Source organism: Nyctereutes procyonoides, unplaced genomic scaffold (assembly GCF_905146905.1).
Source record: "Nyctereutes procyonoides isolate TBG_1078 unplaced genomic scaffold, NYPRO_anot_genome, whole genome shotgun sequence".
NCBI classification, from domain to species: Eukaryota; Metazoa; Chordata; class Mammalia; order Carnivora; family Canidae; genus Nyctereutes; species Nyctereutes procyonoides.
Genome location: NW_026575131.1, coordinates 30,417,869 through 30,438,204, shown reverse-complemented (window position 1 = coordinate 30,438,204; position 20,336 = coordinate 30,417,869). Strand labels below are relative to the sequence as shown.

The following is a 20,336-nucleotide window of genomic DNA, read 5'->3' as shown; positions in this document are numbered from 1 at the left end:
TTTCAAGCTATGTGTGGAGAAAAGAGACATGTACAGTAACTCCCATTACAGTTAATGAGCGTTGAGCATCTAGACTAATCTAAACCCCCTGAGAATTTAATTTAAAACCACTATGGCAAAGCCACTCTCAGCCATGAATGAACTCCAGAGTTGTTCACTCACCTACTCTTCCCAAGCACTAAACATAGTAGAAAATAATATATATTTTTTCATCAAACCTCACAGAAAAAAATGCTTGCAGAACAAATTCCCATCAGTTTAAAGGTTTATTTTAAATCCTGGTTACTATTTTAATGCCATTTTTAATTAAGCAGTTTAAAATTAGGTCTGGGTTATTTCAGTTGCTATGTGATATTCTTATATCCAGGAATCCAGAACATTTCCTTTAGTTTAAACTTCAGTTAACAAATGTAGGACCACAAATAAATGTTGTACTTTGCCCAAACCCAACCCCTGGACCAGGCTTCAAAAGTATCAGGATAATGGACAGTGAAAAAGTGTAATTATTATGCCAGTCTGCCGCAAGCCAAATCCATCCATTCATTCTTCTGCCTTTCACAGTATCTGAATTTAGTCTTCAAAACAGTCCAGGGAGTAGGTAAGGATAGCACCTTTATTTTCACATGAGGAAACAAAACCAAAAAGATTAAATGACTTGATCGGTTTCCCCAAATTGAACTAAAATCCAGTTCGCCAACTCTTCATCCAAAGCTCACTGGCAGTTCTGACAAATATAAGCGGTTCTGCACTTAAAGATGGTAAAGGAAGCAAAAGACCCTGTAGCCAGACTCCTGCTTCTCCCCGCACATTTAATGCCAGAGAGAGGACAAAATGAGAGCCTTGCTAGTCATCACTAGTTATCATTTCCACGATTTGAGTGCTGGGGCAGTGCAGGCAGGGCTCTAGGTAGAGATGACACTGGTAGGTGAAGGTCAGAGGGAGGTATAATTCCCTTTTGGTGACAATGGCTAATACAAAGACCTAGGAGGAACAAATTCACAGAGACAGGGGCTAGAAACCCAGGAGGTCCCAGTGAAGACTGGAGGTTTTCTTCTAATTGAAGGAAACCCCTCAAAGTTCTTGAAAGAATGACCTGGTCTAATGCCTACATTAAAAAAAAACCATTCCTGCTGCTGTGTGATGTGAAAGGGCAGGGGGAGGTGGTCAGAAGGTTTTATGAACAGGTAACTAGAGGTGATGGCCATCCGGGCAAGACTTGGCAGGAGTAGTGGAGACGGTGAGTAGTAGACTCAGGACGTATGTCTGAGGGAGACCTTCCACGTACATTTTGCGGACATTGTGATAATGCTGTCAGTTATGTATTCTGGTATCATCTCCTTGAGGAAGCATTTGAAGAAAATAAAACTGATTTCTGGTGTTACTCAAGTTTCTCCATTTCCTGAGCAATCATCCTATTTTACCTCAAGGACAGATACTCTTTACATTTTTTTTTTTTTTTTGGATGATGCCACATAGCTCAGGGCCAACTTTGTGACCCATCTATAACAAGTGTATTGACAGTTGTTATCTATTTTATGCACTAGTGTGTCACTTTTGGCTTCATCTGACTTTCCTTATTTTTTTTTTTTAATTTTATTTATTTATTCATGAGAGACACACAGACAGAGGCAGAGACACAGGCAGAGGGAGGAGAAGCAGGCTCCAAGCAGGGAGCCCGATGCGGGACTCGATCCTGGGAATCTGGGATCATGCCCTGAGCCAAAGGAGGACGTTCAACCGCTGAGCCACCCAGACGTCCCAAGACTTTCCTTATTTTCTTCTTGACTTTTGTTTGCTCTTATTTTTATTTTTATTTATTTTTTTTTTAATTTTTTTTGTTTATTTATGATAGTCACACACAGAGAGAGAGAGAGAGAGGCAGAGACATAGGCAGAGGGAGAAGCAGGCTCTGAGCACCGGGAGCCCGACGTGGGATTCAATCCTGGGTCTCCAGGATCGTGCCCTGGGCCAAAGGCAAGCGCCAAACCGCTGCACCACCCAGGGATCCCGTCTTATTTTTATTTTTAAAGCACTCAATCTTGCTATACTTGATTAGTCAACTGAACTCTTTTTTTTTTTTAAACATTCCAGGAAATAAACAATGTAGCATGGCAAGGTCTTGGTTGCTATACAAATAATAATAAACTTAAAGATTTTTTTCAAAGGGATTCATCAGAGATTTATAAATAAGTACATGTGTAAGAGAACCTGTGTGTGTATGAAGCCAAGGAGCCAGGTCCATAAATACTTGACTGAAGGAATAAAGAAATGGCACACAGACCTGCTCTAGACCCCTGGAGAAGGCAACATAGTAACAAATCTTGAAAATCAAAGCTTACCAGCTGATGAGGTATCTAATCCTATGTTAATTTCTGACATTTAAGAGGATATAAAATATCACCTCAGACAGAAGGCTCAGCCAAGAGAGAGCTGATTTTATCAGCTTGGCTGGAATCCACATGGAAATCTAGGAAACTGCGATGATGAAGGGCAGGGTATTTTTTCACGTTCACACCACCTGTTACTTCTCACTCTTCCAGAGCAAGCCACTTTGAGATGATTAAGTATTAACTATTGTGTTCAAGTGTGAGTGTGCCCACGTGTGCAGGTGAGTATAAAATCCAGGTCAACAACACTCTCTTAAACCATTACACAGCATTGCCTGGTGTGAGAATTTATCAAATTGTTCTGTTTGTTAAATGAGAAGCCTGGTCCCTCCCTCCCTCTCTCTTTTTATTAGCTTTAAAGCTACAAATTCCAGATAATCAATAATCAGGGTTACTCATTCAACAAATATTTACGGAATGCCTGCCATGCAACACAGACGGCCCCAGGCTCTGAGGATATGTAGTCTTGAACAAACCAGACAGCAATCCCCACCTTTGGGGATCTCACACTTCCAGTCAGCTCAAGACATCAATAATAAGTTATACAGTAAGTTACAATATTAATGCTACGAAGAAAAATAAAGCAGAGAGGTGCTGCAATCTTCAATAAAGAGCAAAGGGAAGACCATCTGGACTAGGGGAGGTTTGCATACAACTTGAATAAAGGTCTGAAAGAGATGAAAGAGCACGGCAAACACAAAGCAGGGGGAAAAACATCCCAAGAAGAAGAGCTGGTTCAAGAGCTGCAAGGCAGGAGGTGCTTAGAATGTTCTATGATAGGATCCCTGGGTGGCTCCACGGTTTGGTGCCCGCCTTCCGCCCAGGGCATGATCCTAGGGACCAGGGATCAGGTCCCACCTCAGGCTCCCTGCATGGAACCTGCTTCTCTCTATGCCTGTGTCTCTGCCTCTCTGTGTGTCTCTCATGAATAAATAAAATTTTTTTTAAAGATTTATTTATTTATTCATGATAGACAGAGAGAGAGAGAGAGCAGAGACACAGGCAAAGGGAGAAGCAGGCTCCATGCACCGGGAGCCCATGTGGGACTTGATCCCAGGATTGCACCCTGGGCCAAAGGCGGGCGCCAAACCACCGAGCCACCCAGGGATCCCCTAAATAAATAAAATCTTAAAAAAAAAAAAAAAAAAAAAGAATGTTCTATGAACAACAAGGAAGTAAGTGTGGTAAGAGCAGAGTGAGTATGGAAAGTGTATCAGTCTCCTGTGGCTGCTGTAACACATTACCACAAACTGGTAGCTTAAAACAACAGACATTGACCCTCTGCCCGTTTTGAACATCAGAAGTCTGAAAGCAAGGTGTTCTGCACTCCCTCTCAGGAGACTCTGGGGGAGAACCTGTTTGTTTCCTCTCCCAGTTTCTGATGGCTGCCAACATTCCTTGATTTGTGACCACACCACTCTCACCTCTGCTTCCCTGGTCACATTAATGTTTCCTCTGTGCTGTGTAATAGCCCCGCTGCCCCCTGCATCAATCTTATAAGGACACTTGCAACTGGATTTATGGTCCACCCTGAGGATGATCTCATTTCAAGATTCTTAGTATCATCTGCAAAGGGTCTTTCCCAAGTAAGGTAATATTCACCGGTTTTAGAGATTAAGACAGACATACCTTTTGAGGATCACCATTCAAATCACTGAGGGATGTTGCGTAGATGAAATAAGCGAGTAATGGTTGGCGGTGGGGGACAGATAGAAGAGGTTAGGTAAGAATTGTGTAGATCATTGTGATCACTTTGGCTTTAGTTACAGACAGACAGGAAGCCACTGAGGCAACAGAAGCAGAGATATGACATGTACTCAACATGTTTAACAGGATCACTATGATTGCTGTCATGCAAAAAAGTCCAATAGCATTAAACCCTTAGGTTGGTACTTCTTCAACTCAAGAGTGTGCCATATTATGATTAGAATTGAAAAAGAGGACAAATAGAACTTGGCACATAGTAGGCCTTCAGTGGCTACTACAGGCTACTTTGGAGATTCTCTACCCATCCCATCAGACATATCTGTTGAATAAGTGAATGTTCTTTTATCTAAACAACATACAAACTAAATTTTGAAACAAACTAATTTTTCCCCATAAATATTTCTCAATCATCTACTATACTCAAGATTCTGTTCCTAGGAATTAAGGCAATCAACAAATCACATACTGCTGTCTAACATGGTATTAAGTGACAAATCACTTTTTTTTTTTTTTTAGGATTTCTATCATCACTTTATTTGTGTAAATAGTGAAGAATCCCAGCTCAGTGGGAGCAAAGACATGCTGTGCTCATATTCTTTGCTATTGCTTTTCCAGTTATGCTATATAGAATCCTTCCCAGACCCTTGCCAACATCTTTGACAAAATCTGTAACTTTGCATCATTTTTGATAATTAAAAGTCTCTCTCTGGTCTCAGGTCAAAATTTCATGTCCTACCAAAGCATAGGCTTAAGATGCAACCTTGACCACTTAGAGCTCTCTTCCAACTTCTTTTCCATTCTGGGGCTGAGCTATTCTGGTTTTAGAGGAAGAGTGGTCTTAGGCAACCAGTTGTCTGGCAGCAGGAAAGGCTGGTGTCTCTGGTCTAGCTCCAGGTCCATCTGCTGGGAGCTACTGCAAATATGTCAGTCTTGGCATAGTTCAAAGTTGATGGACATGCTTTTTTCTCTGGAAATGTATTCAAGTTCTGCCCTCACTCTATCTGCTTCTGAGGGTCCATTCACAAAAGAATAGCCATGAATCCCTTCATAACTCTGATAGTGGTATATGACCCAATCACATTTCTGGATAGGCCAGTGCCTCAGTTATACCAATGTCTACCCTGACCAGCTCCATGGCACCTCCCCACTACTTTGACACTCATGGTTCTGTGCAGGACCAAGGGATGTGCTGAATTGCTTATATGTTTCCTCCAATAGCTACAGAAAACTTAGATGTGGTAGAAAAATTGTTCCCATCTTCTTCCTAGGAACATTAGTCCTTAATCCCCTTTTGCCCTGCTACTACAGGCCACTTCAAAAAGCCTCTTCCCATCCTCACCCCATTCAAAAGCAAATGAGAGGAGGCACTGGTTTGTGCTTATGTACAGTCCCAAATTCTATAGAGTAAATAGGAAGCTCTCCTCAGGAGCCTATACTGTGCCTGTCCCACCTGATAGCAGTGCCTGGATAGCTGGCAGGTTCCACGGCTTAGCAACCAGGCAGGGAACAAGATGGCAGCATCCTTTTGTTGAAATCATGCAGCTCAGGGCTTCCAGCTCATGACTTTCAGGAGCAGTAGGAAGAATCACTCCAGAAAGGAGGAGGAAAAGAGTCTATTTGAATTCTTCATTCCAACTGGCTATATCTTTCCCCTCACCAATTCTTCTCTTAGAAAGTCTAGGAGCATGGAAATATGGTTCAACATGGTGGGTCCGGTTCTGCTGCTGCCTGTTGGTAAAGTGAGTATGGCTCCCTCTCATATATAGGTAGTTTTCCAGGAGTATCATGAGCCTTTCTGTTTGGACCCTGTCGCTCGTATTCTATGGCAATGTGAAAAGTCCCATTGAGTGTCTGTTCTACTTCTGAATTTCAATGACCTTACTGAGGATATAACTACACAAGAAAAAGCTTCTAGGGGTCGTTTGGTCTCCAAACAGTGGAAAACACTAGCTAATGTCCCATACATCTGCATGAGAAACACGCTAAAGATTTTAATGTAATTTCTGTTGATTTATTTTATCATGACATATCTTATTTAACAAATTTTAAAGCAATCATCTTTGGTGAATGGAAAGGGATCGTGGTTTACTGTTAAAGTATTAGCACTCAACAGATAATTCTTAGTTCCAACAAAACTGTTGAACTGGAAATAAATCTTAAAGATGAAAAGATCTCTTGATAACTACAGCCATTTCAAAACCTATTAGAAAACAGAAAAATTAGAGAGCTGGATGAATTTAGCTCCTCCTGGACTCATTTTCCCTAGGAGCAAATTACACTGCTAGACAAGCTAAACTGCCTGGTCCCCTACACCATCAGAGTCAGGCTGAAGCCTTTTCCATTCTCAGAAATCACCAAGGTTAGTCCTTTTCTTAAATGACAACAATCATTACACCTAAACAATGGAGCCACCAAAATGTCAGTGAGAGATATAAATGGCAGTCTACATTTACAACAATATAGCTCTAGAAAGTAGGGGTAATAGGAAAGGTTTAAGACTGGGGAAAGGAACTCCTCAGAATACCTAAGCAACGATACAAAAAGGTTTGCCGCTCACAGGATGGCAGGAGATGGGTGGAAAGAATGATGGAATGAGGATCAAAAGTCCTGGGTGAAGAAGCCCTGACTCCCATGAAGTAGGACCAGCTTTGGCCTGAGATTCAACCTTCCCATTTCCATGGCTGGTCAACAGGGACAAAACAAAGTAGTGACACCAACAATGCTTTCCTCATGCTAAAAATATTATTTGAATTTAATTAATTTCCAAAATATTCTTAACAAAAGCTATTAATATGCTGTGCATCTGTATGTTCTTCACCCCCACTGCACAAAAACACACACATAACAAAGACAGAAACAAACACTGCCTCAGTCTCTTGCCACAGCTAAGCTTTCCCCTAAACTGTTGGGAGACAGCTACCAGTTCATGTAGGGAAGGTGATCATTAGAAACAAAGAATTCTGTTGTTTTTCATTAATTGGTGAATCTATTATCCCGCTGGACTCAATGGTATTGAAGGACAAACACCAGGTTTGTGCCCAAGGCTTTCTCCTTTCAGTCTTCATCTGTCTACAACCAGGGCTGTCACTGAGATGTCCACTGGCACGTCTGTTCCTGTTGTTAAACTATCGAAATGCTTCTGTATGTACTGCCCTCAAGTGCTGCTCCTTCCTCTTTGCCTCCTCCCCTGAGGCTCTCGAGACCTCTCCATGATGCAGAAATTAATAGGTCGATGTCTGACACAGCAGAGAGCTTCCAGGAACTACCCTGACATTGGTCAGTGCCATGTGTCATACTAATTCTTTGCATATAAAAATAACTCCTCTGCCTAAGACATATCCACCCACATCCTGAGCCTCGATTGTGGGTATATCTAAGCCAAACCAAGACTCCTAAAGCACACTGAAAGCCTGCATCAGAAATCCCAGGAAAATAATTTAGAACACAAAACTAGTTCAGATATCTAGTATTGCACAGCATTCTTAGGATAAGGCCCATTTAGAATTTGTGCCCAAGAGCTATTTGCAAATTTATAGTTATTTTTTTCAGTCAATTAGTTTGAGAAAAGAAATGGAAGCTAAGTAAATAAATTAGATCATTAATTTGCAATAAATATAAAGTATGCTAATTCTAAAAACTGAACATATATACAAACTATATATACATATATCTGTGTATATATATATGTATAATAAACGAGGAATATACATAAAACTATTAGCAAAAGAAAGCCATCTTGACTTATTGTGTTGTAGAAAAATCCATGTTTATTCATTCAATAGATTTTAACAGCTTTGATATGTGTATGAAAATATAGGATAAACATTAACTGCCTACTGATGTTCTAACAAATCTATTTTCATTCCAAATGGAAATTAGAATATATTTTGCATTATTTAAGTTAATTACATGACATTTCTTATGAATAATGATGTATTATTTCATTCATTATTTCTAATTATGTTCTGTTACAAGTGCAAGGCTGGCAACACCATGACCAGCCTCTCCCTATTCCTTACAATCTGATGACTTGCATGGGAAACAGGTCAAAAATATGCTCAGAATATAATGAACAGAGTTCAGCAGTTGTTAACCATGACAATTTAAAATTACCTGAGGAAAGTTTCACATAGAAATAAATAGATACGGGGAATGGCTTGCCATGTTGCTGGATATTCCTTTTTGCAACTTATATGAGGAATATTCCACACGTTATTTTAATACATATAATTTTACCATTTGCTACAGCTGGAGAGAGAGAGAGAGAGAGAACCCCTAACTGTCCTTCTCCATACTCACACGTCAACAGATTTATATTTTCTATAGAAAGGCAGATTGTAAAGATAGTTTTTTCCTGTTGTGAAAGAGATTCTAAAGGCTTTGTGCAATTCTGAGAGAATGCAGGAACTTTCTAAAAGCTCTACTCAAAGAGCCAGTTTTATTTTATATTTCCCTCCTTTAATGCATAACCATGGTTCAGACCGGCCCATCTCTTTCACTCACAGCTTGGCCTGAAGCTCAAAGGTAAATCCTATTATGAAGAAGAGGTCAAGGTCAAGGAAAATCAGCCAGAACTCAGTAGTTAAGATCAGGAGCTGAGGGAATCACAAGGCCACCACATGCATATCCTCATCAGCCAGCAGTCTGCAAGGAGCCAGGGAGAGAGCGTGGACAGTAGGAAGAGGCCAGGATGAGGTCTAGAGACCAATATACACATGCTTTACGCATACTGTTTCATGGGTGAGTCACCTTTATTTGAATGGGTCAGGACAAAGTCTATAAAATCCGCATGTTTTTCTCCATCCAATTTCAAACGTTCTCTGCACACATACAAAGCATCTATTAATTCCTTCAGTGTCAGGTGCCAACCATCCATCATTCTGTCTACAATAAAAACAAAGATGCCAACCTCAGCTCCAGGAACAAAAAATAAACCTGGTAGAGGAAGAGCTTGGCAAAGAGGGCTCCTCTTTCTCCTCTGGTACCCGTGATAGTTACTGCCCACTGACCCCTGCATGTGGCCTCAGAATCCTCCTTAATGCTGTGAGCTCACTACCAACTGAAGAAGAGGCATTTGAGATAAAACGTATTTGCTCTCCATGCAGTAATTCCTCAGATGACAAGCCAAGACGGATGAGGGTCACACAAGGTTTGTCTTGCAATGGGAGTTGCCAGGATCATCTCTAGCAGGTTCTAGACACTGGAAAAAGAGGTCACTCAACTTAGTGAATGATAAAAGCATCCAAGAGCTTCTTTTGTTCCTGCTGACCAATGCCATCAAAAACGGTTCCTAGCTACTAAGCCAAGGGTAGGCAAACATTTATGTGGAATCCTTTACCATAGAAACTGGGTAAAGAATGCTCCAACTGAACAATCCCTGCTACATACACAACTTGAACACAATAACCTGCCAAATGAAGTGAAGAGAAATAGGACCATAAGAAAACCAACTCACCCCACTGTAGCTCAGGACAAAGGACAGCAAGATTGTCCTTGAACATCTCTCCCAGAGTATTTTAAGCTAGCTAATATACAACAGGCAGGCACAGGGTGGAGGGGAAAAACACGCTTAGGGAAATTTTAAGAAAAAAAAAAAACTATCTTTAGTAATAAGGATATTAAAATAGTGCTTGTGCTCATTTTATTTGCACAGGAAGGTTTAAAAAGAAACTCTTTTGAGAAATGAAAGATCATCAGATCGCTAATAACTGCAGTTTCCTGAACAATTAAAGAAATTCACAAGATTACAACCTACTCAGGAAATGACAAATATTTCTGATTTTTATGGAAGAACTAAAAGGGCATTTTTATCTATAGCATCCATTCCGTAAGAAGCACTGTTAAGTAACGAGGCTATTTTTATTATTTGTTCATTCACTTCAGGAGTACTCAACATGGCAATGGTCTAAAAACAGAAAACTTGCTTGTTGGGAAAGGTAAAACTGTATATTTAAAGGCATTTTCCAGAGTATTCTTTTTTATCTATAAAAGTGGGACCTTAGAGTACAATTTCCATTGTGCCAAACATTTAGCAGGAATATCTTTCAAGTTACATGATCTAATTCCTCACAAACACACTTTATAAGGCTGTCCTCAACACCTCATCCTAACACTGTTTAGACTTGATAACATTCGGTGTGTGATGCTCCTGTTTGGAAAAGTCTGCTTTTTTAAATAACCGATTCAACAAACTGTTGACAAATGATTTGTATAATATAGTATGGCCAGCGAGCCAGGTTTATCTCTGTCATTATATGCCGCATTCAACCCGTTTGCAAATGTTGCCATGTTCCCCTTATGTTAGAGCTCCTTATGCCATTCTGAATAGCAATCCAAAGATCAATACACAGTCTGCTGAAAACAACAGGACATAACAAATGAATAATTTTATTTCCAATAAAAGCCCTAGTCCCTAAATGGATTCCACTAATGCTCAAATTCATTTTTCATGCTCGAGATGGGAGGTAGACATAGCACAATGCAAGAGAATGGGGTGTGGAGAAGTATTAACTATACGGGTTTGAATTTATTTAAGCCATGAACAATAGCTGGACTGCACTGAGGTACATGAATAAAACGTTCACTGCAGAATTCTGAAGATGCAATCTCCAAAATTCTTCTATTCTCTCACCAAGACACTCTGAAAAGCATTTTCCAGTAACAAGAAATTAATGGATTAAAGACATCCTGACATACTCTTCTAGAGTGTTGCACCACAGAGGCTAAAGCCTATTCAATCAGCTTTAAATGCTGTTTGCAACAAACAGAAGTATTTGCTTTAGGTGGGGACAAGGAGGGATTGAAGTGGGTCTTTTGAGAATGCAGCAAATATCTTGCTTCAAAAGCTTATCTTTGGCCCCTGATCTGACAGTTCTTTTCCTCCTCTGAAAGGTATGAAAAAGTCAGTGAGCAAAGTCATAAGAAAAAAGGGGTTGGGGAGAGGGAGCAAAATGTTAGAGAGCACACAAGTTCAAAGATGACATTTACAAGTTTCATGAATGGCACATTCCCCAAAGGCCACCTGAATACGCTTTTTAAAAAGAAATCACCAAAAATACAAAATAAAATTTTCCTGTTCACATAAAGATGGCAATATACTGCCCTTAAGATACAGACTGGTATACTGAAAATCAACGAAAGAAGAAAAGAAAGAAAAGAAAAGAAAAGAAAAGAAAAGAAAAGAAAAGAAAAGAAAAGAAAAGAAAAGAAAAGGAAAGAATCTTTCCCCATCTGCCATCAGTTCATTCACCACTTTGAGGTTTGAGGCTTAACTCTGTATACTTGAAACGCAGAAATGTAAGCAAGATTGCAACTGACAAAGCAGGAAGGGCAAGTTTAAAAACTTCAGTTTGAATAGGATAGTAAAAAAATCTGGAATAAAATGGGAACAAGATCTGGCTGGGGTTTGGGAATACTGAGAAGGCAGGATTTTCATGCACCCTCGTTGCCCACCTCAATTGAAATGATCCATATGCTCCTAATGTTCATAGTTTGACTTTAAATTTACTCAAGATAGTACTTTGGAGGCTGAGGGAAAGAAAGACGTGCACGGGCAGGTCCTGCCCCATCCCTTTCCAGGAACTAAGGACTCAGCACAGAGACAGACAAGAATGCACAGAGTTCTGACTCGAGGCCGACTGGTTAAGTGTTTGGCCCCGTGCCTGGAACAGAGTAGGAGCACAGCAATAAACCGCTACAGGAATCAACATGCAAATAAGGAGCCAAAGGTCACAGAAAGGACGGTTTTCTTCCTTAGAGGGCACAGCAGGTATCAAAACATTTTAGGTGAACTGGAAAAGGATGGTAAGGATCTCACCATGAAGAGACAGGCAGGATGAAGGGTAGGGTGGGTGGGGAAATGCAATGTGTCTTCAGGAAATGGTTGGAAAGGAGCAAGGCTGAGTCAAGGGAATGAAAATCCTTTAAAACTATGCTAAGGAGTTTGGACTTTGTCCTAAAAAAAAAAAAAAATCCATTATATTCATTAGTGGTCTGTTTGCAAGGGAACAGGAAGGAGGAAGAGAGGATGGGAGCGGAGGTCTAGAATGAGGTGGGGGTCAGAGTGAAACCCAGGAGCAGGAAGGGTGCAAGGAGCTGCAGGCCAAGGGACTTGTCTAAGGCAGACAGAAGAGAACACTGGAGCAAGATTAAAGGCCGCTGCAGACACCTCACCGTTTATTTTATGAAATGTTAGAGGACAGAGCTAGCCACGGCTTCAATTCCCAAATCACAAGACAAAAGCGTACCGCTTCCTACAGGCAAACAAGTAACGCATTAAGATTCTTCTCACAGGGATCCCTGGGTGGCGCAGCGGTTTGGCGCCTGCCTTTGGCCCAGGGCGCGATCCTGGAGACCCGGGATCGAATCCCACATCGGTCTCCCAGTGCAAGGAGCCTGCTTCTCCCTCTGCCTATGTCTCTGCCTCTCTCTCTCTCTCTCTCTGTGACTATCATAAATAAATTAAAAAAAAAAATTAAAAAAAAAAAGATTCTTCTCACAGTTACCACCCAACTTTACATCACAAATGTAAAGTAAAATTTAAAATAATAACATATATATAATATTTATATTATATTTATACATATCTCACAAAGTCAACATATAAAAAGGATTGTCTGAAAACATTATCTACTGGCCCTGAGACCCCTTTAAACCCTGCAGGTATGAAATAGCCTCAGAGAGTATACAGATTATAAAAACGTCCTGGTTCTTTTATCCCCAGAAAGGGTTGGCTCCTTCTAGCTACCTTCCAAACAAACTCAGGTTTGTTCATTTTAATACAATATACCCCTTGTCCCTGGCATTTACTCAAAGATATGAGAACTGACCAGGACCCATTTCCAAAATGGCAATTCCAGAGCCATCTGGAACAGAACTCGTCATCAGTCACTCACTGCTCACTGTTCGGTATAGGCATTTCTCTAGAAGCAGACCCCACAACTATTCTTAAGTACCAACATGCATATGATCCAGGTCTCATATCACATATGGCAAATGGGTTAAAAAGACCATGAAAAGTCAGGTTTCTTACTATCAATATATAAGTAAAAACAAAACAAAACACAAAGTTAAATTCATTCCATTATTAAACATTAAGAAGTCAATACAACGCTGCAAGCTCACATTTTTCCAGGCCAAGGTGTTAAAACATGTTCATCTAAAATCACATTTTCATCCCAGGTCCCCTTCTGATAGAAGCTAGAAGTCAACTAAAGCTGGCACTCAAACAGATACCTATGGCATTTCAACTACATTCTTTTGACTCCAGAATTCTCAAACATTTTCTTTATGAAAAAAAAAAAAATTCCTCAGAGGAAAAAGACACAAACTTGCAGCAAAATCAAATGAAAAAATAAAATGCTTCTGTTATTTTAAGAACTTCAGAGTCTCTTAGAAGAATTCAATATAAAATTGGTATACAATTTTAAAATTGTTCTCTTTTAGAGGACCTTCTGGAAACATTCTAGTTTTTATTTTTACTTCGATGGAGGAATATTTCCTAATATTGAGTACTTATAATTTAGACTATGCTTATATATTTAAAAGAAGAGTTAAATATCAAGTAGTCATTCACATATCATTTATTAGTGTACTGCTGTGATAATTACTTCTATAAATTTACAAAATTTATTTAGTTAAAATTAAATTCAATGAATTTGGGCATCTCTCATAAAAATCACAATTATCTTTTGGTGTATATTTTCAGTATTTTTTTTTTCAACGTGCAACAGTTACAAGGCCAAGAAAGAAGATTATTCCTAAAGTTCTCAAACACCCTGAAAATCCCTATGAGGGGGGAATATATAGATATAGATATAGATATACATTAGAGATAACATATAAAATACATATATGTTATAGATAACTTACTCTGGAAAGAATCTTGACATTTTATAGATTCAGAATTACAGAAACATTTATTTTAAAGTAAAATTATGTCATAGTTTAGAAAATACTTATTATCTTGTATTAATACATATTATCTTAAAATATGAAATCTTATACTTTGTTGCTCTCTGCATAGTAAATTAGAGAGAAAAGAGAAAAAAAAATCTGAAGAGTCAGTACAAAAGTCATATGCACAAGTCACGAGTGATACTTTCAGCAACATAAAAATAACTCCAGAACATTTCACCAATTCCTGCTGCTCCCACAGCAAAGAATAAACCTTCCACTGAAGTCAGTAGGAGGAAAGACTACAACTCAGTGGTCACAGAGAAATAAAACAACTCTACCACCAATGACACCAGACCATGATCTAGAAGTTGTGATGTTCTCCAAGAAAATAAAAATGCTATGTCAGATCCTAAAAGGAAAACGACTGTTTTATAGGTATGTTTATGTGTATAAATTTGCTTGACGGACCTCTAAGTGGTAAAGACACCCAGTCAGTTTCAAATCTTCAGGTAATACCCTACTACTATAACATGAAAGTGCCGCCCAATCTCTATCTTACTATTAATATTCACAATTGATAACTGAAAACAAAGCACTCATGATATTCATTGGGCCCACTTTAGAAGCACCTATTTATTTACACAGCTATGACAGTGAAAAGGTCAAGTAAAAATTCACCTCCAAAGCCACGGTTGCTAAGCAACTCTTTTCAGAAGTTCTGCAACATTGATCAAGCATATTACTGGTGCCACCAACTGGATTCAGAATAAATGCAACATCTTACCTGGTTTCTCCAAAGGGGGAGAAAGGTGGATTCCTTATTTACCCTTGAGGATGGACATTGGACCCCCGTGCTGGATTCCTGTGGTCTGTTAAGTTCAGAGGCTTTTTTATTTTTCCTCTCTTTAAAAAAAAAAAAGGATACGTCCTGGTACCACAGGTTTCCTGTTCACAAGAGCAAAGGACAGTTCTGTTTTGAGAAAAACCACAGAGGGCTTGATGAGGTGTTGACCAAATCTGAACGACATTTCCTCACGGTTGAAGCCTGAAAGAGAAAATAATTGAGGAAATGAGCTTGTATCAAGTTCAGATGAGAAACTCAGAGTGTATACAACTTTAAAGAGAGCAGATTCCATGACTACAGATTCTTAGTTGCAAAGAAGGTGTCATTGAACCTGTTACCCCATTTAACATCCACTAAGATGGATGCTGGGTAAGTCCTCCTAAAACGTGCTCTCCTCTCCCTACCTGGTACTGCCTTGATCGGCTTGTTTTTATGCAAAAGCTTACACATGGACAACAAAACAGTCTTTTTTTTTTTTTTTTTTCCCCTCAAAACAGTCTTCTTAAATCCCTCTGAGATTCAAGTTGTCACCTTAACCCAAATCCACTAAGTCCTACCTGTCAGGTTATTTTTACCCATTCATCTCATCATCTTTGCTAAGCTGAAATTTTTTAATTGTTAGCCATCGACTATAAACCATTTAATTCTTAAATGCTTTTCTCAAATGGCTTTCTATTTATATAAAAGCAATTCAGAAAAAGTACAAACACCAATTGACCTTGCCTACAAATACAAAAACATAAGCACTCTGAGAGAACTATTATAGCAAAAATTCCAAAATTAAAGGGGAAAAAATGAGAAAAAGAAAAGGCAAACCAGAGTTCAAGAATGAGGACAACTCCTGGTGATGCAGAGCCAGGAGGCAGGAAGGCATGTAAAATATTCCAGATCCTCTCTTTTGGGGAAAGCCATGGGGGTGGAGAAGTAGTTGAAGCAATATTTGGCACTTGGCACCTGGGGTATGAGGTAATGATTTTCCAACAGTCAGGTGCTTATACCTGGCAAAGTTACTTTCTGAATAAGACACACCCTCCTTGGAAAACCATTCATTTTTCTAATTTAGAAACCACCCCACTGTAAAACTGTGAAAATAGATCAACCCATGGAAAAACAGAAGATGACAAAAAGGATGGATGACAATTTTATAAAGCATAATAATAAATGTGCAACTGTTTAATGATCCTAATTTTCTCAATGACTCAAAAGATACAGAGAGCCATGCAAATGTCACCTACTGTCCTCAAAAGTACCCACATGGCAAGAACCTAACACATTTCATGGACAGAGCCATAAAATGGAGGATTTTCCTCAATGCTACAAATACTGGTTTTCAAAACATTTACAACTAGTTCATGAAAGGCCAGTAAGGATTTTGAAACTCCTCTAACCCAGTGGTTCTCAAGGTGTGTTTCCTGAACCAGCAACACCAGCATCGCCTGGGGACTAATTAGAAATGCAAATTATAAAGTTCTACTCTGGACCTACCAAACCAGAAACTCTGGGAGAAGCACCAAGCAATCTATGTTTGAATAAGATGTCCAGATGATTCAGAATCATGATCAAACCCAACTATTCTCTCAATCCTTAGGTCCTTCCCTACAGAATCCTTGCCAATTTAGCTGGCTAGCCTATGCTTGAGTAGACCTACTGGTGGGACATGTACTACCCAATGCTTCTAAGACAACTCTGGCCAATTACATAGCTGCCCCTCCTACCATGTCTATTTATTTCTCATGAATTAATGCCTTGGGGCCATATAAAACAAGGAGCATGCAAGTGGCCGTGCTTCAGATATTTAGAGTTAACCTTTACTCATTTCCCCTTGTTTTTCTTTAGAATAAACATGGCATTTCATTTCAGTCATTCTGCAAACAGCATTGATTCAATTCCACTGCAGTTCTTGGTTATTTTCGTTTGTTTGGGGTTTTTTTGGCTTTTTTTTTTTCTTTATTTTGTTTTTGCCTGCCCAGTATCTACTTGCTGTATGTCTGGCCATACCACCCTGAGTTTTCTTTGGGTTATCCCACTACATTCTGTTTGTGGGACTATTCCCATGCCTGATTCTAGGGACAGGAAAGTGATCCAGGCATCCTAAGGCTTCTCTCACATGACCGGTTCAGGAGCGGACACAGGACAAAAAATGAGCCACTGAAAGAAAGGAGACCCATGAGAGGATTACTGCTGACACTATAGGGAAAGAACTTTCTTCTTGCTGAATTGCCAATTTTAACGTGAACCGGAACAACTAGAGGTTACACTAAAGAGTGTCTGCCTGACATCCAGAGCCAAAACTGATGCTGGCAGAGCCCAGATAGACCCGTCCCTGATGACATTATGTGAGAACCTGGATCTAACAATGCTGGAAGGAGTAATGTGCCCAGAATGTGTTTCCTCTCAAGGATGATGGTAGAGAATGGACTTAAACACAGGCTCAAGTTCATAAGCTCCTATTATGGACCCATGAAAGGCTCTTCATCTGGTTTTCATTTTTCTTACCATTACTTCCTTCATCCTCTACACCCAGCCGCATTCTTCCCACCACAAAGCTTCACTTTTTCATAATTAACATATCATTTTAATTGCATTAAAAATATTTTATTTATTCATTCATAAGACACACACACACACACACACACACACGGGGGGGGGTGCGGGGTGCAGAGACCCAAGCAGAGGGAGAAGCAGGCCCCATGCAGTCCCAACGTGGGACTCGATCCGAGGCCTCCAGGATCATACCCTGGGCTGAGGGCAGCACTAAACTGCTGAGCCACCCGGACTGCCCTTTAATTGCATTTTTATAAATATTTTGCATGTCAAAAATATAGAGGGCTCTTGCATGGTTTTAAAATTTGTGTATAAATTGCATCATGCTTTAAATACCATTTTCCCTTTTTTTTCCTCAACACTGTTTCAGAGACTCATTCATGCTGCTATAAGTAGATGTAATGCATTCCTTCCCACTGCTTATTCCCTCTCACTGTATTACACTATAATTTTCCTTACCTGTCCCTCTAGTGCTGAAGAATTAGCTGGTCTCCCATCTTGTACCACAGATACCACTGTGATGACCACCTTACATATATTACCCTGAGTATCTAGAGTCCCATTATTTGGTATCTGAATATTCTAAAATAAATGCACCAGTTTGCGCTCTGGGACTGTAATTCCCAGAAGCAATAGGTGCAGATTTCTATTTTCTCACATCCTTGCCAGCACTTGGGATTATCAGATTTCCTAGCTTTTACTGGTATGATAGACAAAATGGAATCCCTTAATTTTTCTGTCTCCAAAGTGACATGTATGTGTGCATATTTCTCTTTCTTGTATTGCCAATTCATACTTTGCCCTCTTTTGTATGGGTTTCCTCCCTTCTATTTTCTGATTTTCCAAAATCCTTTGTATATTTAAATATTGATCTTGGTCTTTTAAACATGACAATTACATTTTCACCATCTGTTAGTTTTCCTATATGATCCATTAGACAAAAAGCATTTTCTGATATATTTAATTTTCTTTTTATGGTTTATGCTGTGAGTCTTATGTAACAAATCCTTCTCTACTATGAGGTTACAAAAATATATTGTTAAATGTTTGTCTATCAGCTTCATAGCTTCATTTTTAATAGTTAGGTACTCAATCCACTTGGAAATTTGCTTATGGGATGTAATGCCTTTTTTTTTTTTTTAACTTTTGTGAAATAATTTTCCTAGCACCAATTGCTGGGAATAATTACACCGAATCCCCTTATGTATAAAGGAATGAGTCTATACTTATGATATTCTGATTCTATGCCAGATGCTGAAGAACAGGAGTGCCAATTTTTTTCTCTAAAAGGCCAGATTCAGCCAGCCACACTGTCTGTTGTAACCACTCAATCCTGTTACAGCACTATAAAAGCAGTCAGAGACAATACATAATAAATGGATATGGCTGTGTCCCAATAAAACTTTATTCATAAGAACAGGTGACAGCCTGGACTTGGCTTCTGGGCTGTAGTTTGCCAACTCCTGTTGGCAATGCCTTGTTAATGCCTTATAAAAAGAGGATCCTTCTTTATTCGGCCGTATAAATTTTCAATTCAACTCTGCCCCTTGAAAAAAATTTTTCCTCAGATGTTGATTGGAATTACGCTGAATTTAAATTTTAATGGAGGAACTACAACACCTTCACAATATTCAATCAATCCATTTATGAATGCTGCATTTATGTTCTATAATACCCTAATAAAACTCTTGTAATAGGGTTTTAAATTTCCCTTATATGTTTTATGAATTCTTTCTTAGATTTATTCCTAAATAGCTTTTAGTTTATGTCACTATTATAAATGGTATCTTATCATCGTCACAGTTTATAATTGGTTATTCCCAATACAGAGGAAAGCTATTGATTTTTATATTTTGCTCTTACAAGCTGGCAACTTAGCTGAAACCTTGTACTGCTACTAATAGTTTCTGCTGACTCTCTTTGGTTTTCTATATAAATGATTTTACTTAGAAATAATGACAATTATCTCTCTTATTTCAATATTTCTACTTTTGTTGGTCTATCTTGCTGCATTGGGCAGATATCTGGCAATATGCTAAAAGGTAGAAGTAATGCAGGCATCCTTGTCTTGTTCTCAACCATTAAAGGAATGAGTTTAAACCTCTGTTCCACAAAGAATGATATCTGCCACAGGTGCTTAGTATAAAGGCTTTATCAAGCTAAAAAAAAATATGTATATTAAGTCTGCTAAAGCTGATTCCATTAAAAAAAGAAAAAAAATAGTTTTATTAAATGTTTTTTTGTCCTTGATCATACAATGTCTCTTGTTCTTTGCCATTTATGTGATAAATTACAGTAACTTTTTTTAAATGCTGAAACATCCTTTCACTTATGAAAAATTAAACTTAGTCACAATTATTTCTCATACACTGCTAGATTTGAATTCTTAGTGCTTTTTAATGTCATAAGTTAGCTAATATTTTTTTACCTAGTTTTTGTTTAAAAAAATTCAAGGGGCGCTTGGGTGGCTCAGTTGGTTAAGCATCTGCCTTCCTCTTAGGTCATGCTCCCAGAGTCCTGGGATTGAGCCCCTCATTGGGCTCCCTGCTCAGTGGGGAGTCTGCTTCTCCCTCTACCTCTGCTGCTCCTCCTACTTGTGCTCTCTCACTCTGTCAAATAAAAAAAATAAAATTAAGAAAAAATAATCAAACTTATAGGTTGACTTTTCTTTGTTCTCTAAGAAGTTTTATAAACAAAGATTTTCTGTTCCTTGAGATTTAAATAGAACTACTTGTCAAACTGTCTAGGCCTATTTTTATATCACAGGGAGGATTGTTTTGATAAGCATTACAATTTATTTAATAGTTACTGATTACATTTTTTTCCTTGCGTCGATTTTAGCCTAAATTTAGCCTAAAACACTTTCTTTCACCCCAATTGATCTTTATTGGTGAAAAACTCACATTCTTTAACAGGTTAATAATGTAATCCATAAGTATTTCTTTTACCTATTTTGT

At 38.8% G+C, this 20,336-nt stretch overlaps 1 protein-coding gene across 8 annotated transcripts in view; it reads right to left on the bottom strand.

Moving 5' to 3' along the window:
• Positions 1-20,336, bottom strand: part of FHIT (fragile histidine triad diadenosine triphosphatase) — a 1,388,110-nt gene that overhangs the window by 739,251 nt on the left and 628,523 nt on the right. For 6 of the 8 annotated variants that reach the window (XM_055344936.1, XM_055344935.1, XM_055344937.1 and 3 more), the window contains one exon: positions 14,917-15,036. In XM_055344936.1, the coding sequence (XP_055200911.1) occupies positions 14,917-15,036 (120 nt within the window). Of the gene's footprint in view, positions 1-14,775; positions 14,887-14,916; positions 15,037-15,651; positions 15,715-20,336 lie in introns of those variants that run through there. The other 2 variants (XM_055344934.1, XM_055344941.1) reach the window with 2 other exon arrangements.